The 21,650-nt window shown below is 45.2% G+C and overlaps 1 protein-coding gene across 4 annotated transcripts in view; it reads left to right on the forward strand.

Moving 5' to 3' along the window:
• GRK5 (G protein-coupled receptor kinase 5) overlaps nt 1-21,650 on the forward strand; it is a 331,566-nt gene that overhangs the window by 44,470 nt on the left and 265,446 nt on the right. For all 4 annotated transcript variants that reach the window (XM_033940660.1, XM_033940662.1, XM_033940661.1 and 1 more), the window contains exon 2: nt 14,163-14,258. In XM_033940660.1, coding sequence (XP_033796551.1) covers nt 14,163-14,258 — 96 coding nt within the window. The remainder of the gene's footprint in view (nt 1-14,162; nt 14,259-21,650) is intronic.

A 21,650-nucleotide genomic window follows, 5' to 3' on the forward strand; every position in this document is an offset into this window, starting at 1 on the left:
AGCAGGTGGAGATAGAGAAACTGATTGACAGGTGGTCCTATTGGCTGGCACTTCTCCTATATCATCAGTATGCTCTATCTCCCAGCAGGGGAAAGTCGCTATTCAACTAGCTCCTGAATTCTGGCTGTGCCTGGTTTGTTGTTTTCTCCTGTTGAGCTTTCTCTTCAGTGAGCCTGCCATTCTGTTTCTCCTGTTGAGGTTTTTCTTCAGTGAGCTGGCAATGCTATTTCTCCTGTTGAGATTTTCTCTTCAGTGAGACAGGGGTGTCCGGCTGAACGGTGCCGGCTTTAGGGGTTACACCTGGGCCCCCCCAGGTCCCTGCCTCACCCTCCCTCCTGTGATAGAGGGCTACCTGGGTCTCTAATTTTTCTTCTTTCCTTATAAAAAAAAAAAAAAAAAAGAGAGCCCACTTGCTATTTATGCTTGTGCCTTTTCAGGGGTGCTAGACCAGTGTCTACCGGCGTCTGCCCGCCCTGTCAGCTTGGTTGTGAGTATTCCTTTTTCACATTGCTTCTGCGGGCTGTGTATTTTCTAGTGGTGTGGGAGCTGTGTGATTTGTTTTGCGATTGTCTTCGACCTAAGGGTTTTTGTTGTTGGTTTTAGGTTTTGTTCTGAGAAACGGGCTGCTGTGCGGTCGCGTGGTTCCCTGCAGTGATAATTTATTTCTCAACTGCTTAGCTTTGTTAGACAATTTGCAGTATGTGGAAAATTAAATTTGGAATGTGTGGATGTTTCTGTATAGGGCTCCAGCTTGGTGTTTTGAGCATGGTTGTTTGAATTGGAGCTTTCCCGCGCGCGGGAGCGCAAGCTTGTTCTGCTGCGTGGGCGGGAGAGTGCTAACACTTGCGGCCTGTTCCTGGGGCTGCCCTTTGCACGGCGGGTGTCGTGGCTGTGTTCGCGTCGCCAAGTTGGTCACTGTTTGTGAATCCAGTGCCTTTCTGCGAGCAGGCAGCTCATGCTTGTACTCTGACGCTGGTGGGCGCGCCGCGGATTGCTTGGAGTCTGTTCGGCAGCTTCTTTTCTCTGCGCCTTCCGCAGCCTCCCTGTGTTCTCCACACGGATGCAGGAGGCCGGCGCTTCAAGCACATGATTGTTCTCTGGCACTGCCAAGTTCGCTGCAGCGTGGATGGTGTTATCCACGGAGGGGCCATGAGTTCGGGTGGCCGCGGCTGGGCTCGCTTATATGGCTGCTTAGTTGTTTTACCGTGGGCTGGGAGTCACGGTCTTACAGCGAGCAAGAGGATCGTGCTCCTGCGCTGGTGGGGGCGTCCCAGTGTTCGGGGCCTTGCTTTTTTTAACTAGCTGGTATTGTCCTCTGCCGCAGCTTTCTGTGCCTTCGGAGGGAGATGCGTCGGTAGTGCTAACAGTTTTTGGCCATCCTGGGATATAAGCGCTATGTGTGGAGGTCTCCCGGGTTGTTTGACCTGCTGTGATAGCATTCTCTCCGGGGGGAGTCTCTGCAGGCCCTTAGAAGGGAAATCTGCTCTGTACTTACCACCCTGTTTCGGCTTGCCTCCGTAATGAGTTAGCGACAGGCGATTCCTGGTACAATTTAGGCAGCTTGCAGGAGAGTTCCCGGTTCTTCACTCGGGTCTCTCCTAATCTAGCTTGGTGTCTCCTAAGAGTGAGCCTGTGTAGGTTGGGATATTCCCTGCATATTGGGGCCATTCCTGTTGCGCTGAGTGTGTTTGTTGTGCTTTAGACCTGCTTACAGCACATTTGGAGCAGTTCTGGGGGCATGGGGCTCTTCTCGGTTTCCTGCGAGCACATCTGTCCTTGTCTATTTCTAGCATTCCAGGGTCTTTTGCTGGGGTGTCCGCTCTTTTGCTTTCCCTGGGCCGCTTTGACCTATTTTACAATTGTGCATGAACCTTGCAATGTAACATGAAATTGACTTTCAAGACTATATATGAATTTTTTCCTTTGAGGGCAGTCGTATTTTGGAGTAGCTGGTATGCGATGTTCCGATTGCACGGGCTGCTGTGGATTAGTCCTACTCATTCTTATGTTGCCTAGTATGTTCTCAGGAGGTGTTTCTTCCTTCTATTCAGGACTTGTGACTCCCCTCCTGCTCGTTTCCTGTCCGCTACTTCCCTTGCATGGGGTCTTTGCTTCCCCTGCCTGCTCTTTCGACTGCTCATGGAAAGGGAGATCTGGTAATATCAGGTTGCGGATCTTTGGTTTTTTCTTTCTACTGGTTTGCATTATTTTGCATTATTTTCTCACATTTCAGCTTCTTGCTTGGGGTCGCTGTGGTATTGTGTGTCCTAAGATGACGCTGGTGTGGGATCCCCTTCCGGGTTGCTGGAACTTCGGTCAGGGGTTTCTGCTCTTCCAGAGCTAGGGGTTGTTCTTCCTTTTTCTTCGTAGTGCCCGCAACGAAAAAAAAAAAAAAAAGGGGGGGGGGGACTTGGTCTGACTGGTGTTAGTTTCCTATGGGGCACTTTGGTCACCTCTCTTGGAGCAGCGCTTTTGGTTTTGGCACATGGCATTTCTCTCCCCCAAGGCTTTCCAAACCTCTTCGCAATTATGGGCAGTGGTGCCGTTGTGGCACTGCCAGGCGATTCACCTACTTCCTTCTGGATGGACTGCTTGTTTCTGACGTCTTCCAGCCGGGCCCTTTGACTGTCACGACACGGGTGGTTTCTGTTCCTCAGTTCTTTGGCCATGAATCGTCGAACTTACGCAGCGCTCCCATCTCCTGTGATATTTATGGGTTTCTCAGGGTGTTGTTTTTGTTCATATAGGATCAAAATGTGTTTCTTCCCACGGACTAGGGTGATAGGTCCCAGACTCAGGTTTGCTTCTTCTTCGGTCCCCGTGCCAAGAGTACGGGATTCTGTATAGGTTCTGGGATCCATTTTTCTGACTCCTCTGGGAACTTCGGCTTGCTTTCCCGTTATACTGCTCCAGCAGTCGCTTTTATTCCGGTGGTTCCCGGTATCTCGGGGCTCCCGTTATTTGGTATGCTTCTCAAGCATTGCTCAGTGTGATTTGGTGGCTCAGTGGGATTTTTCTTTTTATGTGCATGCCTCGGTCTTTGCTGGACTGGCTCCTGGTCACCAACCTTTCCGAGCTGGCAGGTTTGGGGGGGTTAGTGCCTGCCATCCTCAGCTCCTCCAGTCTGGTCTTGAGAGGCGACTCAGTACTTGTTTAGTATTCTGCTCTGGAGCATGGTCATGCTACCTTTCTGAAGCTTCAGACCATTCTTCCGGTGTTCCGCTGAAGCTCTTTTCAGTCAGTATTGTGATGGTGGTATTTCTCTGCAGCCTGGGCAGTAGGGGATATACTCAATTGGCGGGTGACGTCATGGTTCTGCTTTCATGGGTGAACCCTCATCTGACTCTTCAGTTGGCAGCTCAATTTCCGGGTCAGGAAATGAGTTTGTATACACTTCTCTCCGTGCAATCTGAGCATGGCTCATTTATTGTATGTGACGGTGTTCTGCACTGTGTGCGCTCTAGCATGTATAAATGTTGTTAATAGAGAGATCTTCTACATTCTGGATATTGTGAGTTTTAGCTCAGGCGTTCCGGTTCTTTGTATGGAAATGAGATCTCCTGGAACTAGACCTCCTGGCCTCGTCTCATAATTTTATGCTACCTAGTTTCTTCGGCGGACACAGGGAGTGGGAGTCCGAGGGGGTAGCAGCGTGGCTTCTTTCTCGCCTCTGGTTTTTCTTTTTTTTTTCCAGAGTTTCCTATAGCTAATGCTGACTTGGCTTGGCCATCTCACGCTCGCTTTCAGGGCACAGTATTTGTAGACTCTCTGGATAGGCTGCGCCATTTTTGCTAGGCGGATCTGCTGAGTCTGTCAACCACCGAACTGTTGAGTTTCCTGGTGTCTCCGGTTTGCTTACCTAGAGTCCGATCACCATGCTTATTTGGTATTACGACCTCACTTTTGGAAAAGTCTCGTCTGACGTGTAGGGGTTATGCGCTGGCAGGTTGTTTCTTCTCTTATTCTAGTGATACAGGTGTATTCCCCTGTGGCTTCTTCCTTCTTCCTGTGGTTTTTCCTTTCTTGGGTAATTCTCTCCAGTTGCACCCTTCCTGGGTTTCTTTTTGGCACTAGTGTATTGCCAAGGACTTGACATTCATTTCCCTTCAGCTTCAAGGGCCATTCTTGTCTTGTTGCCTGGGCTTGTTATCTTGCTCTTCGCTTACTTCTCAGCTTCAAATAGTTCAGTTCCTAAACGGAGTACGGTATATTTGTACGCCTATAGTAAGCCCTGTTCAGAGTGTAGTCTTAAGGTACTTCTTCGCAGTTTACCGAAGGATTTATTTCATCCTTGTCTTTTGAGACGCAAAGAGGCTGTGCCGTTCCACACGTGGTTTCTTGTGACCATGGCTTCTGCTCAGCGGTTTCCAGGTTGCAGGCCTTGTTTCGGCGAGGATCCCTATTTCTAATTTTCACACTCTGAAGCATCAGTTCGGACGGTACCTCATGTTCTTTCTCAGGAGGTGTCATCCTTGCTTTTATGGCATTCTCACTTTTCCTTCCTTCTACCTGGGGGGAGAAATGGGGGACCGTGCTGTTCACTGCATTTTTTGCATGTGCTTAGCGTTCTCCACGGGCTAGGGTTCTAACAACTTTTCATTGTTTAGATTGCCTTTTTTGTATTCTTCACAGCATCCAAAGCCTCCATCGCTCGATAGGTTCAGGAGGACATTATTTATGCTTGCTTGATGGCAGGGTAGCATTTGGCGAAAGATCTTCATGAAAATTCCGACTGAGCTCTGGTTAGTTCTCGGACTCGGTCCAGAGGTTGGTTTTTTTCCGTGTAGGGGCTTGGTCTCGCGGCTGCTTGGTCTTCCGAGAGTGCTTTATCTTAGCTTTACTGGGTGGATATGGGGGCTCATGCGGTGGGTGCATTGCTTGCTTCGGTTGTTGCGGAGGCGGCGTTTGCTTCCCATCCAAATTGAGGATTGCTTTGCTACATCCCATTGGTCTCTGGATTCATCTGCTGTTGTTGCTAAGGAAGGAAAAATTATGCTCTTACCTGTTAATTTTCTTTCCTTTAGACGCAGAATATGAATCCAGAGCCCCACCCTTTCTGGATATTGTCTGTTTTTTCTTTTGCAGCTTTCCGAGTTTGTTATTGTTGATGGTTGTGTTTTGTATTATTGCCTTTTGTGATTTGTTATGGGAAAGAAGTTTTTTACATGTTATGCCTATTGATGGTTACGGATGCTTGGGCAAGGAGCTATACTGATGATACAGGAGAAGGGCCAGCCAATAGGACCACCTGTCAATCAGTTTCTCTATCTCCACCTGCTGGTAGATGTGGGCTATCCCATTGGTCTCTGGATTAATCTGCTGCGTCTAAAGGAAAGAAAATTAACAGGTAAGAACATAATTTTTCCTTCTCACCTCGACTTATTATCTGAGCTGCTAGCAAGCTGCTTCTAGAAAAGATAAAACAACATATTAGAATGACATGTAGCTGTTAATGGCTCTGTGGAATAGAGAGAGGTGAAAGGCAGAGATAGGAAAGCAAATTTAAAAGACTAAGACAGAGTAATGTCTCAAACGTCTGCATAAGCGATAGGACAGAATAGAAAGGAAACTCTGCTCACCTGGACCTTCTTATACCCACTTAACCACGCCCCCACACCTCATTGGTTGTCCTATGGTCTATAAGTATTTTGAAAAGCTGGCTGCACCTTGCAACTCTATGTTCTAAACAAAGTTCTCTCTGTAGCTCTATGCCTTAAAGCACTGCTTTTATCTTCCATACATCAGGGGTTCAAGTCTTGAGTAAGGTTTGCAAATAGTTTATATTACTGTTTCAGGCAGGAAAACTGGTAACTTTTTAGCCATGCCTTTACTTCAATATATTTTGCTTCAGCTTTTATTATCTGCCTCCATTTTCTAATTTTTAATGCAACCTGTTCTCTCTCATGCTGAACACCCTCCTCCACCCCAACTTCCCCCCCCTAAATGTCAAGCCAAACTGCATTTACCAATACAGTGGAACCTTGGTTTACGAGCATAATTCGTTCCAGAAGCATGCTCGTAAACCAAATTGCTCGTATATCAAAGTAAGTTTCCCCATAGGAAGTAAGGGAAACTGCTTTGATTGGTTCCACCTCCTCCCCCCCCCACGAGGCTACCAGCGCTGCTCCATTCTCCCCCCCTTGAGGAATCCGACGCTGTTCCAAACCCCTCCCCGCGATCCAGCTTCCCCCCCCCCCTGCGAACCGGCATCCCCCCGCTCGCGTTGCCCCCCCTCCACCGCGATCCTACTTTTTCCCCTCCCGAGCAGTCAATGACACCCTTTACCCGACTTGGCACTAGTGCCGGTGCCTGAAGATCCTCCCTCTTCTGGCGCGGTTGGGCGGTGTGTCGGAGATCCTCCTTCTGGTCTGGGCTGGGCTGGACTGGCTTTGAGCATTTGCGCATGCTCAAAGCCTTCTGGTCTCGCTCTCTCCGAGATTGAGAGCGAGACCAGAAGGCTTTGAGCATGCGCAAATGCTCAAAGCCAGTCCAGCCAGCCCAGACCAGAAGAAGGAGGATCTCTGATGCACCGCCCAGCCCAGGCTGTGCCAGAAGAGGGAGGATCTTCGGGCACCGGCACTGGTGCCAAGTCGGGTAAAGGGTGTCATTGACTGCTCGGGGGGGGGGGGGAAGTAGGATCGCGGGGGGGGGGGGGGATCACTGTGGGGGATGCCGGATCGCAGGGGGGCACTCGTACTGCGAGGCAAGCTCGGTTTACGAGGCACCAAGTTTGCGACTGTTTTGCTCGTCTTGCAAAACACTCGCAAACTGGTGCACTCGTAAACCGAGGTACCACTGTACTAATGTGTATAAGATCCATCTCGCCACATGTATCATCCTTCAACACCTGTCCAAGCCCTCTGATGTTTGATTTAACTCATAGCTGTTGGCCAGTGCCTATATTGCATCAAAAGAAACACATTCCTACTAGAATGGCTTGTAGTTGGGAGCAAATGAAAGTATCTCATGCACCTGTGGCTGCAGAATGCTGATGAGAAATAGCAAATTCCACCACTTATGAGAACTGTTAGGATGCAAGGAAACAAAAGTGAAGGTGAGGATGGGATTTGAACCAGGGTGCTTGAGAAGATGGACAAGGCGTAATAGAGCACATTAACCAGGCGATCCACAAATGTCATCTTGCTGTCAGAGGGAAGGTTTCCTCTCATCACTGCTTAGGATGTCCCAGCCATGGTAAGTTGAAAATAGGTTTGCCTGGAAAGGGAAATGTGCACCTTACAAATGGCAAAGTCCACCATGTAGACCCTGTTATAAGACCTAATAGGAAGCTGCTAGGACCTTATTAAAATGAGCAAAGGTGGGAGTTGAACCGGGGAGTTTGAGAGGTTGGACCAGGCACATTAACCTGGTGAGCCAGAAATGCTTTCTTTGTGCTTATTGTGACATGATAGTTAATGAGATGATACAAAGGCAGCTCAGTCACGTATGATATGAAAGGGTGGTGAGACCCGTCTAAGCAGAAGCTGCTGTAGCTCTATGGGTTAAACTCCTGTGCTAGTCGTATAGCGGTTGTGAGTTCTACACCCAGCACATCTTTTAATTGTGATATAATACCTTGAAGGTGCTAGATAACAAACCGTACAATAGCAATTTTGATTTGCTTATACTGCTTCTTATAGGCAGTTAATTCTGCTAGGAGACAAAACACTGCTGTTTTATATATTTTTTCTTCATGATTTCAGAAATGTATACTTTACCATTATAAAAACTAACAAAGTATGCCATGTTTAAAAGGAGAAATATAAGATGAGTTGAACTCAAATTCTTAGCATGGAAGGGGGAAAAGTTTATTTTTCTGCTACACAGAAAGTTGTACAGTAATGTTATAATCAACTCCTATAAGAAGTGGAAAGCATCATCAAGGTGCACCTGGAAGGTAGATATGCCACAAGTAAAATACAGGCCGGGAGTTGAACCCACAACCCCCGGAAGATCGGTACAGCGCCTTTACTCACTGAGCTACAGCACCTTTCACTCCAATGTCTCTGGCTCCCTTGTCATATCATACCTTAGTGAACTGCTAAGGTAAAAGCAGCTTAGCTATCATCTCATAGTAGGCTGAGACAAAAGAGTGGTAGCTCAATGGTTAAAAGCGCTGCTTTCACTGAGCCCCAAACCCATATTTCCAAGTATGGTTGAATACTGTCGCACACCCGGTACTGGCTGGTCAGAATGGCTACCGGGCTGTGCGCAAGACTCCAAAATCCAGACGTGCCTTTTTCAGGTGAAAAGTCCTGCTGGTGTTCCAATATCAGCTAGTCTATAAAGAAAACAAGTTAGCTGAATGTTCAATGAAAAATAGAAGTGCTTTATTTGACAGTAGCGTGGAAACCAACACTGTAGCTACATTCAAAGTCCACATTCAAAGAATAGCAAGTTCAAAACAAAACCAAAATACAGGTCAAAGGAAATGGCTAATAAGTCAGCCAAGGTCTGAGCAGCCCTTTCTCCAGGGTATATCACTACTAGTCTTAATTAGCTCTTAGTCTCAGACAAGGAAAACCATAACTGCAAAGGTAAGTCAATTTACTTCTTTCAGCATACTGTGGTAGCCTGGAATTGTACAGGCTTCCCTAGTTCAGGTAAGCTGGCGGGGGTGGGGAGTTGCTGAATCCACTTCAAAAAAACTTGCCAGAAAATGGCCCCACAATCCCAACCCAGGATCTTTTGTGGATTCAATCCCCTCAACTCCCATTAACCTCAATCAGTAGCAAAATCTTCTTTTCACATGAGGGAAAAACAAAATCTCCACATTCAAAAACACAGTTCAGTCCTTCCCTAATTGAAGAGAGTTCTTCAGGAGTGGAGCTTTTAACAATGCTTCCCACTCACAAGCAGTTAGCACAAGTCCCAAACAAAATGCAGTGCCAAAAACACAAAAAGAAACTTAGCTTTCCTCCAAGGGAATTTCCTCAGGCTCCCAGGTAAGGTCCATAGGTTCCTCAGTCTGTAGACCATCAAGCAGACTTGGCAGAGACGGCTCATCCAGATCTCATCTCAACCTCATTCTCGGTTTGGAACCTGGAAGCACCTGGCCATGAGTCTCCTTCCAGAGCTGGATCCAGACTGCCTTTACTCAGCTTGCTCTGCTCTATTTGTCCAGCCTTCAGAGAGCCACGCCCTACTACTCTGTATGGGGGTTGGGCAGCCTGGTTCTGAGCTTTCTGCTGTTTTTCTATTAGCCTAAGCAGATGGGGGCTGGGCTGGATAGGAGCTTGTCTCCTATGGGAAGTTTTAACAGGAGCAGCTCTAGGTTTAGAGAACCTTATGCTCTCCTCTGGTTTCCCCTTCTCCCAGACCTCTTGTTCTAGGGCGCCCTTGCCAATGACAGAGCTCTGGGAACTGTTTGTAGAAGGGCTGCTGTACTGGTCTGCTCTCCTAAAAGTCAGGAGTTTTTGTCCCTTCTCTGGCACAAACCTAACTCTGGTGCCGGGTTTGTGACAATACATGTGATGTGGAGTCCAAAAGTGCTGTTTTGATCGAACGCAAGCTCCATTTTTCTAATGTCCAACCCAGACCATGCTCACACACTAATCTTCATTCTAAGCACTGTACTAATGGATGTATGACTGTAAGTAATCTGTTCCGTTTAGGCGTCATATGTGGAAAAGCAGTGTTCTTTGCCCTTAACGATCGGCGTCATTTGTGCTGCAATTCCTTAATACATATTTGATATTTGTTTTCTATCAGAAAACCTTCCAAATCTTTAGGCATTCCTTTGCTTAAACTTATTTGAGTTGATCCTTAAAATGATCTGCACCAATTCTCAGTAGCCTGTTCTCTGTCATCCTAGACCCCCGCCCCCACCCCAACACACACTCCTGCAGCATAACATCCTAACCTTAACTCTAACTATGAAAAACAGCAAAGTCCACATACATATGTATATATACATACATACCACTTTGAGAGCTAATAGGAAGCTGTGAAAAAGAGGTATGCTGATGGTGGGATTTGAACCAGTGACCTTGAGAGGTTGGACCAGGCGCATTAACCTGGTGAGCCAGAAATGCTTTCTTTGAGTTGAGTGTGACATGATAGCTAATGAGATGATACATAGGCAGATCAGTCAAGTATGATATGAAAGGGTGGTGAGATGGACCTAAGTAGAAGCTGCTGTAGCTCTATGGGTAAATATGCTGTGCTAATCGTCCAGAGGTTGTGAGTTCTACACCCAGCGCATCTTTTAATTGTGACATACTACCTTGAAGGTGCAGATTGATGATGTCACAATGAGGTCAGTTTTGTGCATCTGAAGAGCTCCATTTTGCAATGAGGGAAGATGAATGTTAAGGTGTGTATCTGTTTATTCTCTTTTTAAGTGCTGAGGAATGAAGTAATGTGTGCAATAATGATATGTGTTTGCTGTTCTTTCTTTGCTTTCAAAAAAGAGCCGATTGCAGTGCTGTTTGTTGAGAAAAAAAGGGGGTTGTTTTTAAACAGGAAAGCCATGTGTAAATTATATTATTGTTTGGGCAGAAATGTACTTTGTTATTCATGCAATATAATGTGTTTTATTGATATGGTGTCATTAAATTTATTAGGACAGAGAAAAGATGAAAATTACCTTTTCAAACTCTCTATTGGAATTATTGTTGCAAAAGCACAAAGGACGTCTAACTCGCGTCTAACAGGGAGCCGGAATTATGAAAGTTGAAACTACATTGAAATGAAGCAAAATCCACGTTAGACCAGCGTTTCTTATGCCTACAATATAGACGATATTTAGACGCGGTCTGCTGCCTAAGTAGCGTCTAAGTAGTGCCTGCCCATCACCACTCCCACGTTACGCCCAATTCACGCCCACGTCTACATATGTAGACGTGACTATGCTTTCCTTAGACATCTATCCTTCGTCTATCTTTTTTGGACGTCTACCTACGTATAACTCCCAATTAACGCTTATTAAGACCCTTAACTCCGTAATTATTCAATTACTGCAGACGTCTAAAGCACGCCTAAGTTTAGACGTATTATAGAGAATTTACCCCTTAATGTTTTATATCCTACATTGCAGGGGGATTTCCTTGACACAGCCCTTAGGGGCGAAACGTAGGACTACGTCGGAGTGCTTACCCCCACCCGCGTAGTATAGATGAGTATATTACTTTAATACAAATATTTAAAACTAGAATAAAATGACTATAAGAGACCAATGACGATTAGGGATACCGATATTCTGTATGATCTAAAAGTTTAGTGGCATACAGATGGTATCACTGAGGTCTGTGAGTTATAAAGTATTAAGATAAACCTATTTAAGATTCTCCTATTGTTATTTATGCTGGCTGGCTTTAGTGGAGATCTAAAATAAATAGAGTCAGTTGCTAAGTTGTAATGCCAGAAGTGGCATTAGGTGTTGTAAAGCACCTTTGTAGGCATGATTTACATAAAAAGTAGGCCTTGAAATACCTGACCTACATATCCGATGTCCATCTTTCCCAAAGGCACAATTCTCTAAGCGGCCACGCTATTTATAGAATCCGGGCCTTTTGTTTGTTTCTTCGGTATTCCGTACCTAAGAGTCTGGTTTATTTTCTATGTATTTTGTTTCTAATCTGCAGTCTGTTTTTAACTAGATGATGGTCTGTGTTTTCCTTATATAATCACAGTGAAGGATATTTTTTTTTAACATGTAGATTTGTGTAGGATTCTGTAGCAGTCTGGCTTGTTCTTTTTTCCTAACTGGGGTTCTAAAATATTTGCAGTGCTGACTTTTCATAGATAGGGTTGATGCAGTTTGAGTTCTTGAATTTGGTGTGTGTGTTAATAAGGCACTCTTCTGATAGTGTGAGTGTGTGAATGTATGAATAGTGGGAAGGAGTGTGCTCTTGTGTGCCCTCTTTTGAAAAGAGCGGTAGTTCCTTTCATCTAGCTGCCCCCTATGCCTGGAATAAATTACCTGAGTTTGTCCACCAAGACCCTTCCCTTGTTTAAAAGCAGACTGAAAACCCAACTTTTTGATATTGCCTTCAATCCATAACCCTACTCTCCACTGCCCACCACCCCAGCCAGCAGATCAACCATTCCCCCCATCTGTATCCTCCACCCTGGCATCCTGTTTGTCTGTTTAAATTGTAAGTTCTTTGATCAGGGAATGTCTTTTGTGACTGTACAGCGCTGCGTATGTCTGATAACACTATAGAAATAATTAATAGTAGTAGTAGTTCAAGGATTGAGAGATGTGAAGTCCTGGTGAAAGCTAGCCTGCGAATCTGTGATCATTACCCAAAATGATACAGAACCAGAGTGAGATAAATGGCTTTTTTGCAGTTCTCTAGAGGTGTATCTTGTACTGGCTTTGGAAACCACCCTCTCTTCCATTCCTCCTTAGTCTCCTGTGTGTGAATTCAAGATAGAGTAGGACAGGCACGTGAAATCTCATAGGAAGAGGAAAAGAGAGTGGATGCTTTGGATAGGTCATTTCGCCTTTATTTGCCATCATGTTTCTATGTTTCTCCCACGACATTGATATTTTTTCTTCCCTTTCAATCTTTACAGCTACTTAACTTGTACATTTTCTTGGTTTTCCTTGATTTCCATGTCCTAGGTTATTTGCATGATGTATTTGCTGACATTTTTCCCCTTCTCCCTCTTTTAAATATGCTCTGTTGTATGTAATATCTCTGACTTTTTTTTCTAACATAGTAGATGATAGCAGATAAAGACCCAAATGGTCCATCCAGTCTGCCCAACCTGATTCAATTAAAATTTTTTAATTTTTTTTCTTAGCTCTTTCTGGGTAAGAATCCAAAGCTCTACCCGGTACTGTGCTTGGGTTCCAACTGTCGAAATCTCCGTTAAAACCTACTCCAGCCCATCTACACCCTCCCAGCTACTGAAGTTCTCCCTAGCCCATCCCCCACCAAACGGCCAGACACAGACCGTGCAAGTCTTTAGTTCAATATTTAATATTATTTTCTGATTCTAGATCCTCTGTGTTCATCCCACGCTTCTTTGAACTCGGTCACAGTTTTACTCTCCACCACCTCTCTCGGGAGCGCATTCCAGGCATCCACCACCCTCTCCGTAAAGTAGAATTTCCTAACATTGCTTTTGAATCTACCAACCTCAAATTATGTCATCTGGTTTTACCATTTTCCTTTCTCTGGAAAAGATTTTGTTCTACGTTAATACCCTTCAAGTATTGAACGTCTGAATCATATCTCCCCTGTCCCTCCTTTCCTCTAGGGCAGGGGTGTCAAAGTCCCTCTTCGAGGGCCGGAATCCAGTCGGGTTTTCTGGATTTCCCCAATGAATATGCATTGAAAGCAGTGCATGCAAATAGATCTCATGCAGATTCATTGGGGAAATCCTGAAAACCCGACTGGATTCTGGCCCTCGAGGACCGACTTTGACACCTGTGCTCTAGGGTATACATATTCAGGGCTTCCAGTCTCTCCTCATACGTCTTCTGGCGCAAGCCTCCTATCATTTTTGTTGCCCTCCTCTAGACTGCTTCAAGTCTTCTTACATCCTTCGCCAGATACGGTCTCCAAAACTGAACACAATACTCCAAGTGGGGCCTTACCAATGACATGTACAGGGGCATCAACATCTTCTTCCTTCTACTGGCTACGCCTCTCTTTATACAGTCCAGCATCCTTCTGGCAGCAGCCACTGCCTTGTCACACTGATTTTTTCGCCTTTAGATCTTTGGACACTATCACCCCAAGGTCCCTCTCCCCGTCCGTGCATATCAGCTTCTCACCTCCCAGCATATACGGTTCCTTCCGATTATTAATCCCCAAATGCATTACTCTGCATTTCTTTGCATTGAATTTTAGTTGCCAGGCATTAGACCATTCCTCTAACTTTTGCAGATCCTTTTTCATATTTTCCACTCCCTCTTCGGTGTCTACTCTGTTACAAATCTTGGTATCATCTACTGTCTTCTTTCCTTTTAATTTTATGGTGTCCTCTTCGTTAGCCTGCAGACCACCTTATATATTCACAGGAAAGGTGTCATAGAAGATTTTAATAAACCATAACTATAATTATATCCTTCAAATGTCTTGTTGAAAAGTTCTGTTTAAATTCAGATATTAGTTGTGTGTATTTTACTCCAGTGGTCAGAGCAGCAGATCGCAAGGAAATGGAGTGCAAACATCTGAAGTGTAATGCAGCTGCTTCTTTTGCAGGTGGTGGAGGGAAGCGCAAAGGAAGGAGCAAAAAGTGGAAGGAGATCTTGAAGTTTCCTCATATCAGTCAGTGCGAGGATCTCAGGAGAAAAACAGGTGAGAAGTTGTTTGCTTTCTTATGATGCTTCAGGTTTCAGACACTGACTCCTATAGGCAGGTTGTGTTTAGTCTTCACAAATGTACAGTAATGGAAAAATAATGGAAGGTTTGGTACAAACCCAATTGATGAACTACCTAGATCAGTTCTCGCTGCTACATGAAACCCAGTCAGGCTTCAGACCGCTGCTTAGTACGGAGACGGTGATTGCAGCGATCCTAGATTACATACGCAACTTATTCAGCAAGGGTCACAAAGCTTTAGTCATGCAATTCGACATGAGCTCGGCCTTCGACTTGGTGGATCACAAAAAATTACTACAATGCTTAGACGCAATCGGCATCGGAGGCGAGGTGCTGGACTGGTTTCGAGGATTCCTTACGACCCGCACCTATCAAGTGCGCTTCAATTGTAACCTCTCCAAAATATGGAGAAACCCATCAGGCGTACCACAGGGGTCCCCACTATCCCCACTCCTCTTCAACGTCTACATAGCTTCACTGGGTACGCAGTTATGCAGACGACTTCACAATCATTATCCCGTTTACTACCTCGCCCTCCGAAGTCACCCCCACAGCAACTGAAGCGCTAAACATGATGGAACAATGGACCACAGATTTCAAACTAAAGCTCAATTCAGAGAAAACTAAATTCTTTATAGCCTCGCCACACGTACATAACACGACAAAATCACTACACATTAACAATCTTAACTACCCTATTCAACCAACGATGAAGATTCTAGGAGTAATACTAGACCAAGGACTAACCATGAAAGACCATATAGACTCCCTAATCAAAAGAGGGTTTTTCACTCTCTGAAAACTTAGGTCCATTAAGGCGTACTTCCACACTTCAGCCTTCAGAATTCTAGTACAATCCCTAATACTAAGCCACCTAGATTATTGCAACATCACCCATCTGACAATCCCCCAGAAGCAAATGCAAAGACTACAACTGATACAAAACGCAGCAGTCAGGATGATTCTCGGGTTGAAGAAGTCCGACCACATAACCCCTTCCTACAGACTCCTACACTGGCTGCCGATGAAGGCACGCACGACGTTCAAGCTAGGATGTCTCTGCTTCAAGGTATTAAACGGTCTAGCCCCTAAATATATTACAGACCTCTTCTCATTCCCAACCAACAGACATGAAAGAAAAACACACCTGAAATTTGTCTCCCCTCCGGCTAGAGGGTGTAAATATAAGAGATACCATCAACAACTGCTATCGTACCAGGCAGCCACATGGGGTAAAGACTTAGAAAAACTAATTGCACACACAAACAACTATGGCGAATTTAGGAAACACCTAAAAACCTACCTGTTCTTGAAATACCTAGGCAACGAACCAGAACATCAGCCCCCCTCATAATACCACCACATACCCGATCCTGTAAATTGTAAACCCCAACCCTAATCACTAACCATGAACACTCCATTCAATTCATGGAATATTTCTAAATTTGTGTTAGCAGCATGGCACTTCCTGGTCTTGCAGCACACAAACTGTTGTTAATATTATTAATGTTGGAATTACCAGATGTACAATGCTATACCCTTTAATTCGCTGTATGTACAGTTTCTCTTTATTGTATTTACAGTTTCTCTTTATTGTAAACCACTTCTCTTTATTGTAAACCGCCTAGAAGTCGCAAGATTGTTGGCGGTATATAAGAATAAGTAATGGACCTCTGGGTGTGTTAGGGGTCCCATATTTATGACCAGTCTTCCCTCCCAATGCTTTCTTAGCAGCTGCACCCGTGAATGTTCCCAGATGCTTGCCTGCTCTAGGAGATTGCAGATATGGAAAACAAAGATATGGGGGAGGGGGATCGTGACTGCCGCAACCTGGTAGGTGTGGCAAGGGGGGCACTGACCTCTAGGGGTTGCCAAGAGCCTCCGTAAGTTGTGCTTACCTGTTGGGCCAGCTGAAGGACTATGATGTCTCTTGCTTCCCCACCTCCTTCATCTCTCCTCCACACTGCTTCCATTGCTGTGTCTGCCTCCTTCCCTCCATGCGAGGCGGAATCTTTCTCCCTTCCCTCTTCTGGCTGTGTTCTAAATTTACTCTGAGTTTCTCCAGTAGCATTAACAATGGATGCAGGCTAACTTAAGCATTCCTTCAGTTGTGTTCTTCCCTCCTTTGAAGGAGTTTCCTATTTCTATGAGGGCGGGATGAGACTGAGGGAGGGCCTGTAGCAGCCTGCATCCATTGTCAGTTCTGCTAGAGAGACACAGAGCAGATGGGAGAAGGAAGCTAGGACTAAAACTAGTGGCTGAAAAGGGGGGCAGATGGGAGAAAGAAATGAGGCTGGAACTGGGGGCTAAAAAGCAAGGGAAGGTGGTGACTGAAAGGGAGGAGCAGGAGAGAGAAAGAGGCTGGGGCTGGAACTGGAAATTGAAAAGGACAGGTGGAAGGAGGAGGCTGGGACTGGAACTGGAAATTGAAAAGGACAGGTGGAAGAAGGAGGCTGGGGTTGGACTTGGGGAGGTGAGTTGGAGAAGGAGGCTAAGACTGAAACGGTAGGCAGAAAAATTGGGGGGAGGGGGCCAGGTGGGAGAAAGGATGGGAGTGAAAAGGGGGATCAGATGAGAATAGAGACTGAGGCTGGAACTGGGGGCTGAAATTGGGGGCAGGTGAGAGGAGCAGGTTGGTACTTAAAAGGGGGGTGGGTGTGAAAAGGGACTGGGGCTAGACCTGAGACTAAAAAGGAGGGGCCAGGTGGAAGAAGAAGGCTGGGGTGGGTATAGATGGGAGAAAGAGGCTGAGACTAAATGGAAGAAGGGGCTGAAAATACAGGAGGGCAGGTCGGGGGAGGAGGAAGAGGCTGGGACTTAAATGGGGGTTCAGATGGGAGTAGGGACTGAACATTAGAATAGCCTTACTGGGTCAGATCAATGGTCCATCAAGCCTAGTAGCCCGTTCTCATGGAGGCCAATCCAGGACACTAGTACCTGGCCAAAACCCAAGGAGTAGCAATATTCCATGCTACCGATCCAAGGCAAGCAGTGGCTTTCTTCCATGTGTGGCGAGAGTGTGGCGCAGTGGTTAAAGCTACAGCCTCGGCACCCTGGGGTTGTGGGTTCAAACCCACTTTGCTCCTTGTGACCCTGGGCAAGTCATTTAATCCCCCCAATGCCCCAGGTACATTAGATAGATTGTGAGCCTGCCGGGACAGACAAGGAAAAATGCTTGAGTACCTGAATAAACTCATGTAAGCCGTTCTGAGCTCTCCTGGGAGAATGGTATAGAAAATTGAATGAATGAATAAATAAATGTCTTTCTCAATAATAGACTATGGACTGAAACTAGACTTGGGGGCTGAAAAGGAAGGGGGAGGGTGGAAGAAGGAGCCTGGGGCTGGGGAGGGCAGATAGAAGAAGGAGCTAGAGCTGGCGCTGAACCTGGTGTTGTAAGTGGGACAGATAGGAGGAGGCTGGGGCTTGTAAATGGCCCTGCAAGGGGGGTTGATGCTGGCAGATGCTAGGGAAAGATGCAAAAAGGCTGATGCTAGGGCTGGGACAGAGAGAAGGTTAGCTCCATGTGGATCTAAGGGTGGAGGGCTGATGTAGGGACTGGGAAAAGTAAGAGAAGAGCAGATAACTATGTGGGAGAGAGAGAGAGGCAAGGACAGGTGAAGATGGATGGGTACTGGAGGAAAATGAGGTACTGTTAAGGTAAATAAAATATTGGAGAAGGAAGTAAGTGGATGGATGCTGGAGAAGAGGCAGAAATAAAGGATGATGGGGAGAAGAGATGAGAGGATGAATGGGTGAGGGACAAAGGAAGGGGACAAATCTTTGAAGGAGATGAGAGAGGATGTAAGTGAAGGGAAAATGGGAATCTGTGTAAGGGGATAACACACAAAGGGACTGGAGTGGAGAGGGGATGAAGACATGGAAAGAACTGGGATTGAAAGGAGTGAGAGGCAGAGAAGATAAGTTGGGGAGGCAATGAATATATAGAGAGAAGATAAAATACATGGAAGAACAAGAGAAGTAGAAATGATAGAACTAGGGAGGTAAGCGCAGGAAGTAAAAAGCTTGTAAGTAGGTGAAAGATGGAGACGGAGGAATAAAACCTAGCTAGATGTAGATTAAATAAGCAGATGAATTAGATATAAGGGAAGAAGGCTGTGAACAGCAGTGTATGGAAATTAGATTCTCTAAAAGGACTTCCCTGACAATCACTCCCAAGTCTCTTTCTGCTACAGTTCTTGTCAGGATCTCGCCATTTAGGGTGTAGATCTTGCATGGATTCTGGCTTCCCAGGTGCAATGCAAAGTCATGCACCTGGGAAGCCAGAATCCATGCAAGATCTACACCCTAAATGGCGAGATCCTGACAAGAACTGTAGCAGAAAGAGACTTGGGAGTGATTGTCAGGGAAGACATGAAGTCGGCAAACCAAGTGGAGCAAGCTTCATCCAAAGCAAGGCAAATCATAGGTTGCATACGCAGGAGTTTCATCAGCCGTAAACCTGAAGTCATTATGCCACTATATAGATCCATGGTGAGACCGCACCTGGAGTACTGTGTGCAATTCTGGAGGCCGCATTACCGCAAGGATGTGCTGAGACTGGAGTCGGTCCAGAGAATGGCCACCAGGATGGTCTCGGGACTCAGGGAGCTCCCGTACGAGGAGCGGTTGGGGAATTTGCAGCTCTACTCACTCGAGGAGCGTCGAGAGAGGGGAGACATGATCGAGACATTCAAATATCTCACGGGCCGCATCAAGGTGGAAGAAGACATCTTCTTCTTCAAGGGTCCCGCGGCAACAAGGGGGCATTCGTGGAAAATCAGGGGCGGGAAACTGCACAGTGACACTAGGAAGTTCTTCTTCACTGAAAGGGTGGTTGATCGCTGGAATAGTCTTCCACTTCGGGTTATTGAGGCCACCAGTGTGGCGGATTTTAAGGCCAGATGGGATAGACATGTGGGATCTATCCGCAAAGATAGATAGTGAGGATCACTGGGGTGGGCAGACTTGATGGGCCTTGGCCCTTATCTGCCGTCTATTTCTATGTTTCTATGACTTTGGAGACAGCCAGCAAGAGAATGTAGTAGAGATTGGGACCAACCCAAAATGGTCAAACAGTGGTACAAAAAATTGGATTTTGATATTAAGTGAAATGAGTGTTGTCAGATTTGAAAATGTAGATTTCTTCTATTTTGTTCTGTACAGGACGAAATGTCTTTGTTTCTCTCTTTTCAGTGTTCTGCCGTACACAGTCTGGTTTCTTGGGGTTTTAGTTTTCTATCTAGGTATGTTTTCTGATCTTTAGAATCTTGTTAACTAGATGGCAGTCTGTGATTTTTCTTCTATAAACACAGAAGATTCTTTTAACATGTAGATTCTATGTATGATTGTTCTCTTTTCCCAGCTGGAGCTGTTCTGATTTTGTAAAATATTTGCAGTGCTGATTTTTATAGGTAGAGATTTTACAGTTTGTAATTGCAGAGGATTCTTGTGCGATATAGATTCTGTTTTTCCATTTGGAGGTGTTCTAAAATATTTGCAGTGCTGCCGTTTCATAGATACGATTAGTTCAGTTTATAATCACAGGGTTGAGGGGTTCTTGTAACATGTAGATTCTATGTATTATTGATCTCTTTTTCCAGCTGGAGGTGTTCTAGAAGTGTTTCTCAACTTCTTCAAGCCAAGTACCCCCTAAGTCTAACAAATATAAAATGAGTACCCCTTCCCAAGCTCTGCCCTTGATCCCACTCCTATAACAATAGTACTAATTTTAATGCAATTTCTTCCATTCATTTTTCATAAACACACAAAATAATCTTCTTAACAATACATAATGGTAACCACAAAATTAAAAAACACAAAGCATACTGCGTGTAGAGAAAATGTTAATTATCATTTATATATTTTTTCAAAGAGGTCAAGGCAGATGATTTTAAAATATGCAATCCCCAAAAAAACTCAGATACAATGATAATAAATAGTAACACTTTCACTTGAATTAATGCATGATGTCAAATTATGTGGTACCAGAACACCACAGGCTCTACAATAAATTAACCAGAAGGAAAAAGCCTCAGAAAAGGGCCCTCCCACCTCCACAAAAAGTGGTTTATTAAAGGTGGTTGAGTGGTCACCTCATTTGCAAAAAAACCTTCATCAAAATTGAGAAGATGCTGTGCTGTAGAAAACTCAAAAAGATAGAAGAAAAAATTATTCAACTTATCTTCAGCTGATTGGTACACCGACGGTGGCCAGCGTTTCACAAATCTGTTGCCTCAGGGTGTAGCACGACCGATCAGACTTTAAAGTAGGACACTGAATGCTGTTTTTGTTTTTTGAGATTTTTTATTTTTGTTTTTTGGAACATGTAGACAAACATGATTTAATGAGACAGAGTCAGCAAGAGTTCAGCCGAGAGAGATTTTGCCTCACCAATTTGCTTGACTTCATTGAAGGTGGGAATAAACATATGGATAAAGGTGAGCCAGTTAATATAGTATATCTAGATTTTCAGAAAGCTTTTGATAAAGTTCCTCATGAGAGGCTCCTGCGAAAATTAAAGTGTCATGGGATAGACGGCAAAGTTCAGTTGTGGATTAGGAATTGGTTATCAGATAGAAAACAGAGGGTAGGGTTAAATGATCATTTTTCTCAATGGAGGAGAGTAAACAGTGGAGTGCCGTAAGTCTGTACTGGGACCGGTGTTATTTAACTTATTTATAAATGATCTGGAAATTGGAACGACGAGTGAGGTGAATAAATGTGCAGACGACACTAAACTGTTCAAAGTTGTTAAAACGCATGCGGATTGTGAAAAATTGCAGGCAGGCCTTAGGAAATCAGAAGACCGGGTGTCCAAGTGGCAGATGAAATTTAATGTGAACAAATGCCAAGTGATGCACATTGGGAAGAATAACCCGAATCACAGTTACCAGATGCTAGGAATTATTAATAAAGGGATGGTTAACAAGACTAAGAATGTTATAAATATCCATCTATCGCTCCATGGTGCGACCTCATCTGGAATATTGCATTCAATTCTGGGTTTCTTATCTCAAGAAAGATATAGTGGAAGTAGCCAGATGAGATCCAAGATGGCTGCTGGCTGGACACGTTGAGAGGACCGCTCTAGAGCTCAGTTTGGTTAATACTTAAATTTCTCTTTAACGGTAAATTTACTTACTTACGATGCCGAAACGGAGGGGCTGGAGTGTGGCTGGCACCTCGTGGAGCACTGGGGTGACTGTTTTTGGCAATATCTAGGAGCTCTTCAGACGGATGCAGGGAGTTTCAATGGAGTCAGAGAGCAGCCCACTGAGGATGCAGGGACTGGATGAGACCGTGGTGGTTCCTCCTGGGCTAGAAATAATGCTTAGCCCCGACGTAAGGGTGCCGCCCCCACGGCCT

This window comes from Geotrypetes seraphini, chromosome 4 (assembly GCF_902459505.1).
Source record: "Geotrypetes seraphini chromosome 4, aGeoSer1.1, whole genome shotgun sequence".
Taxonomy (NCBI): Eukaryota; Metazoa; Chordata; class Amphibia; order Gymnophiona; family Dermophiidae; genus Geotrypetes; species Geotrypetes seraphini.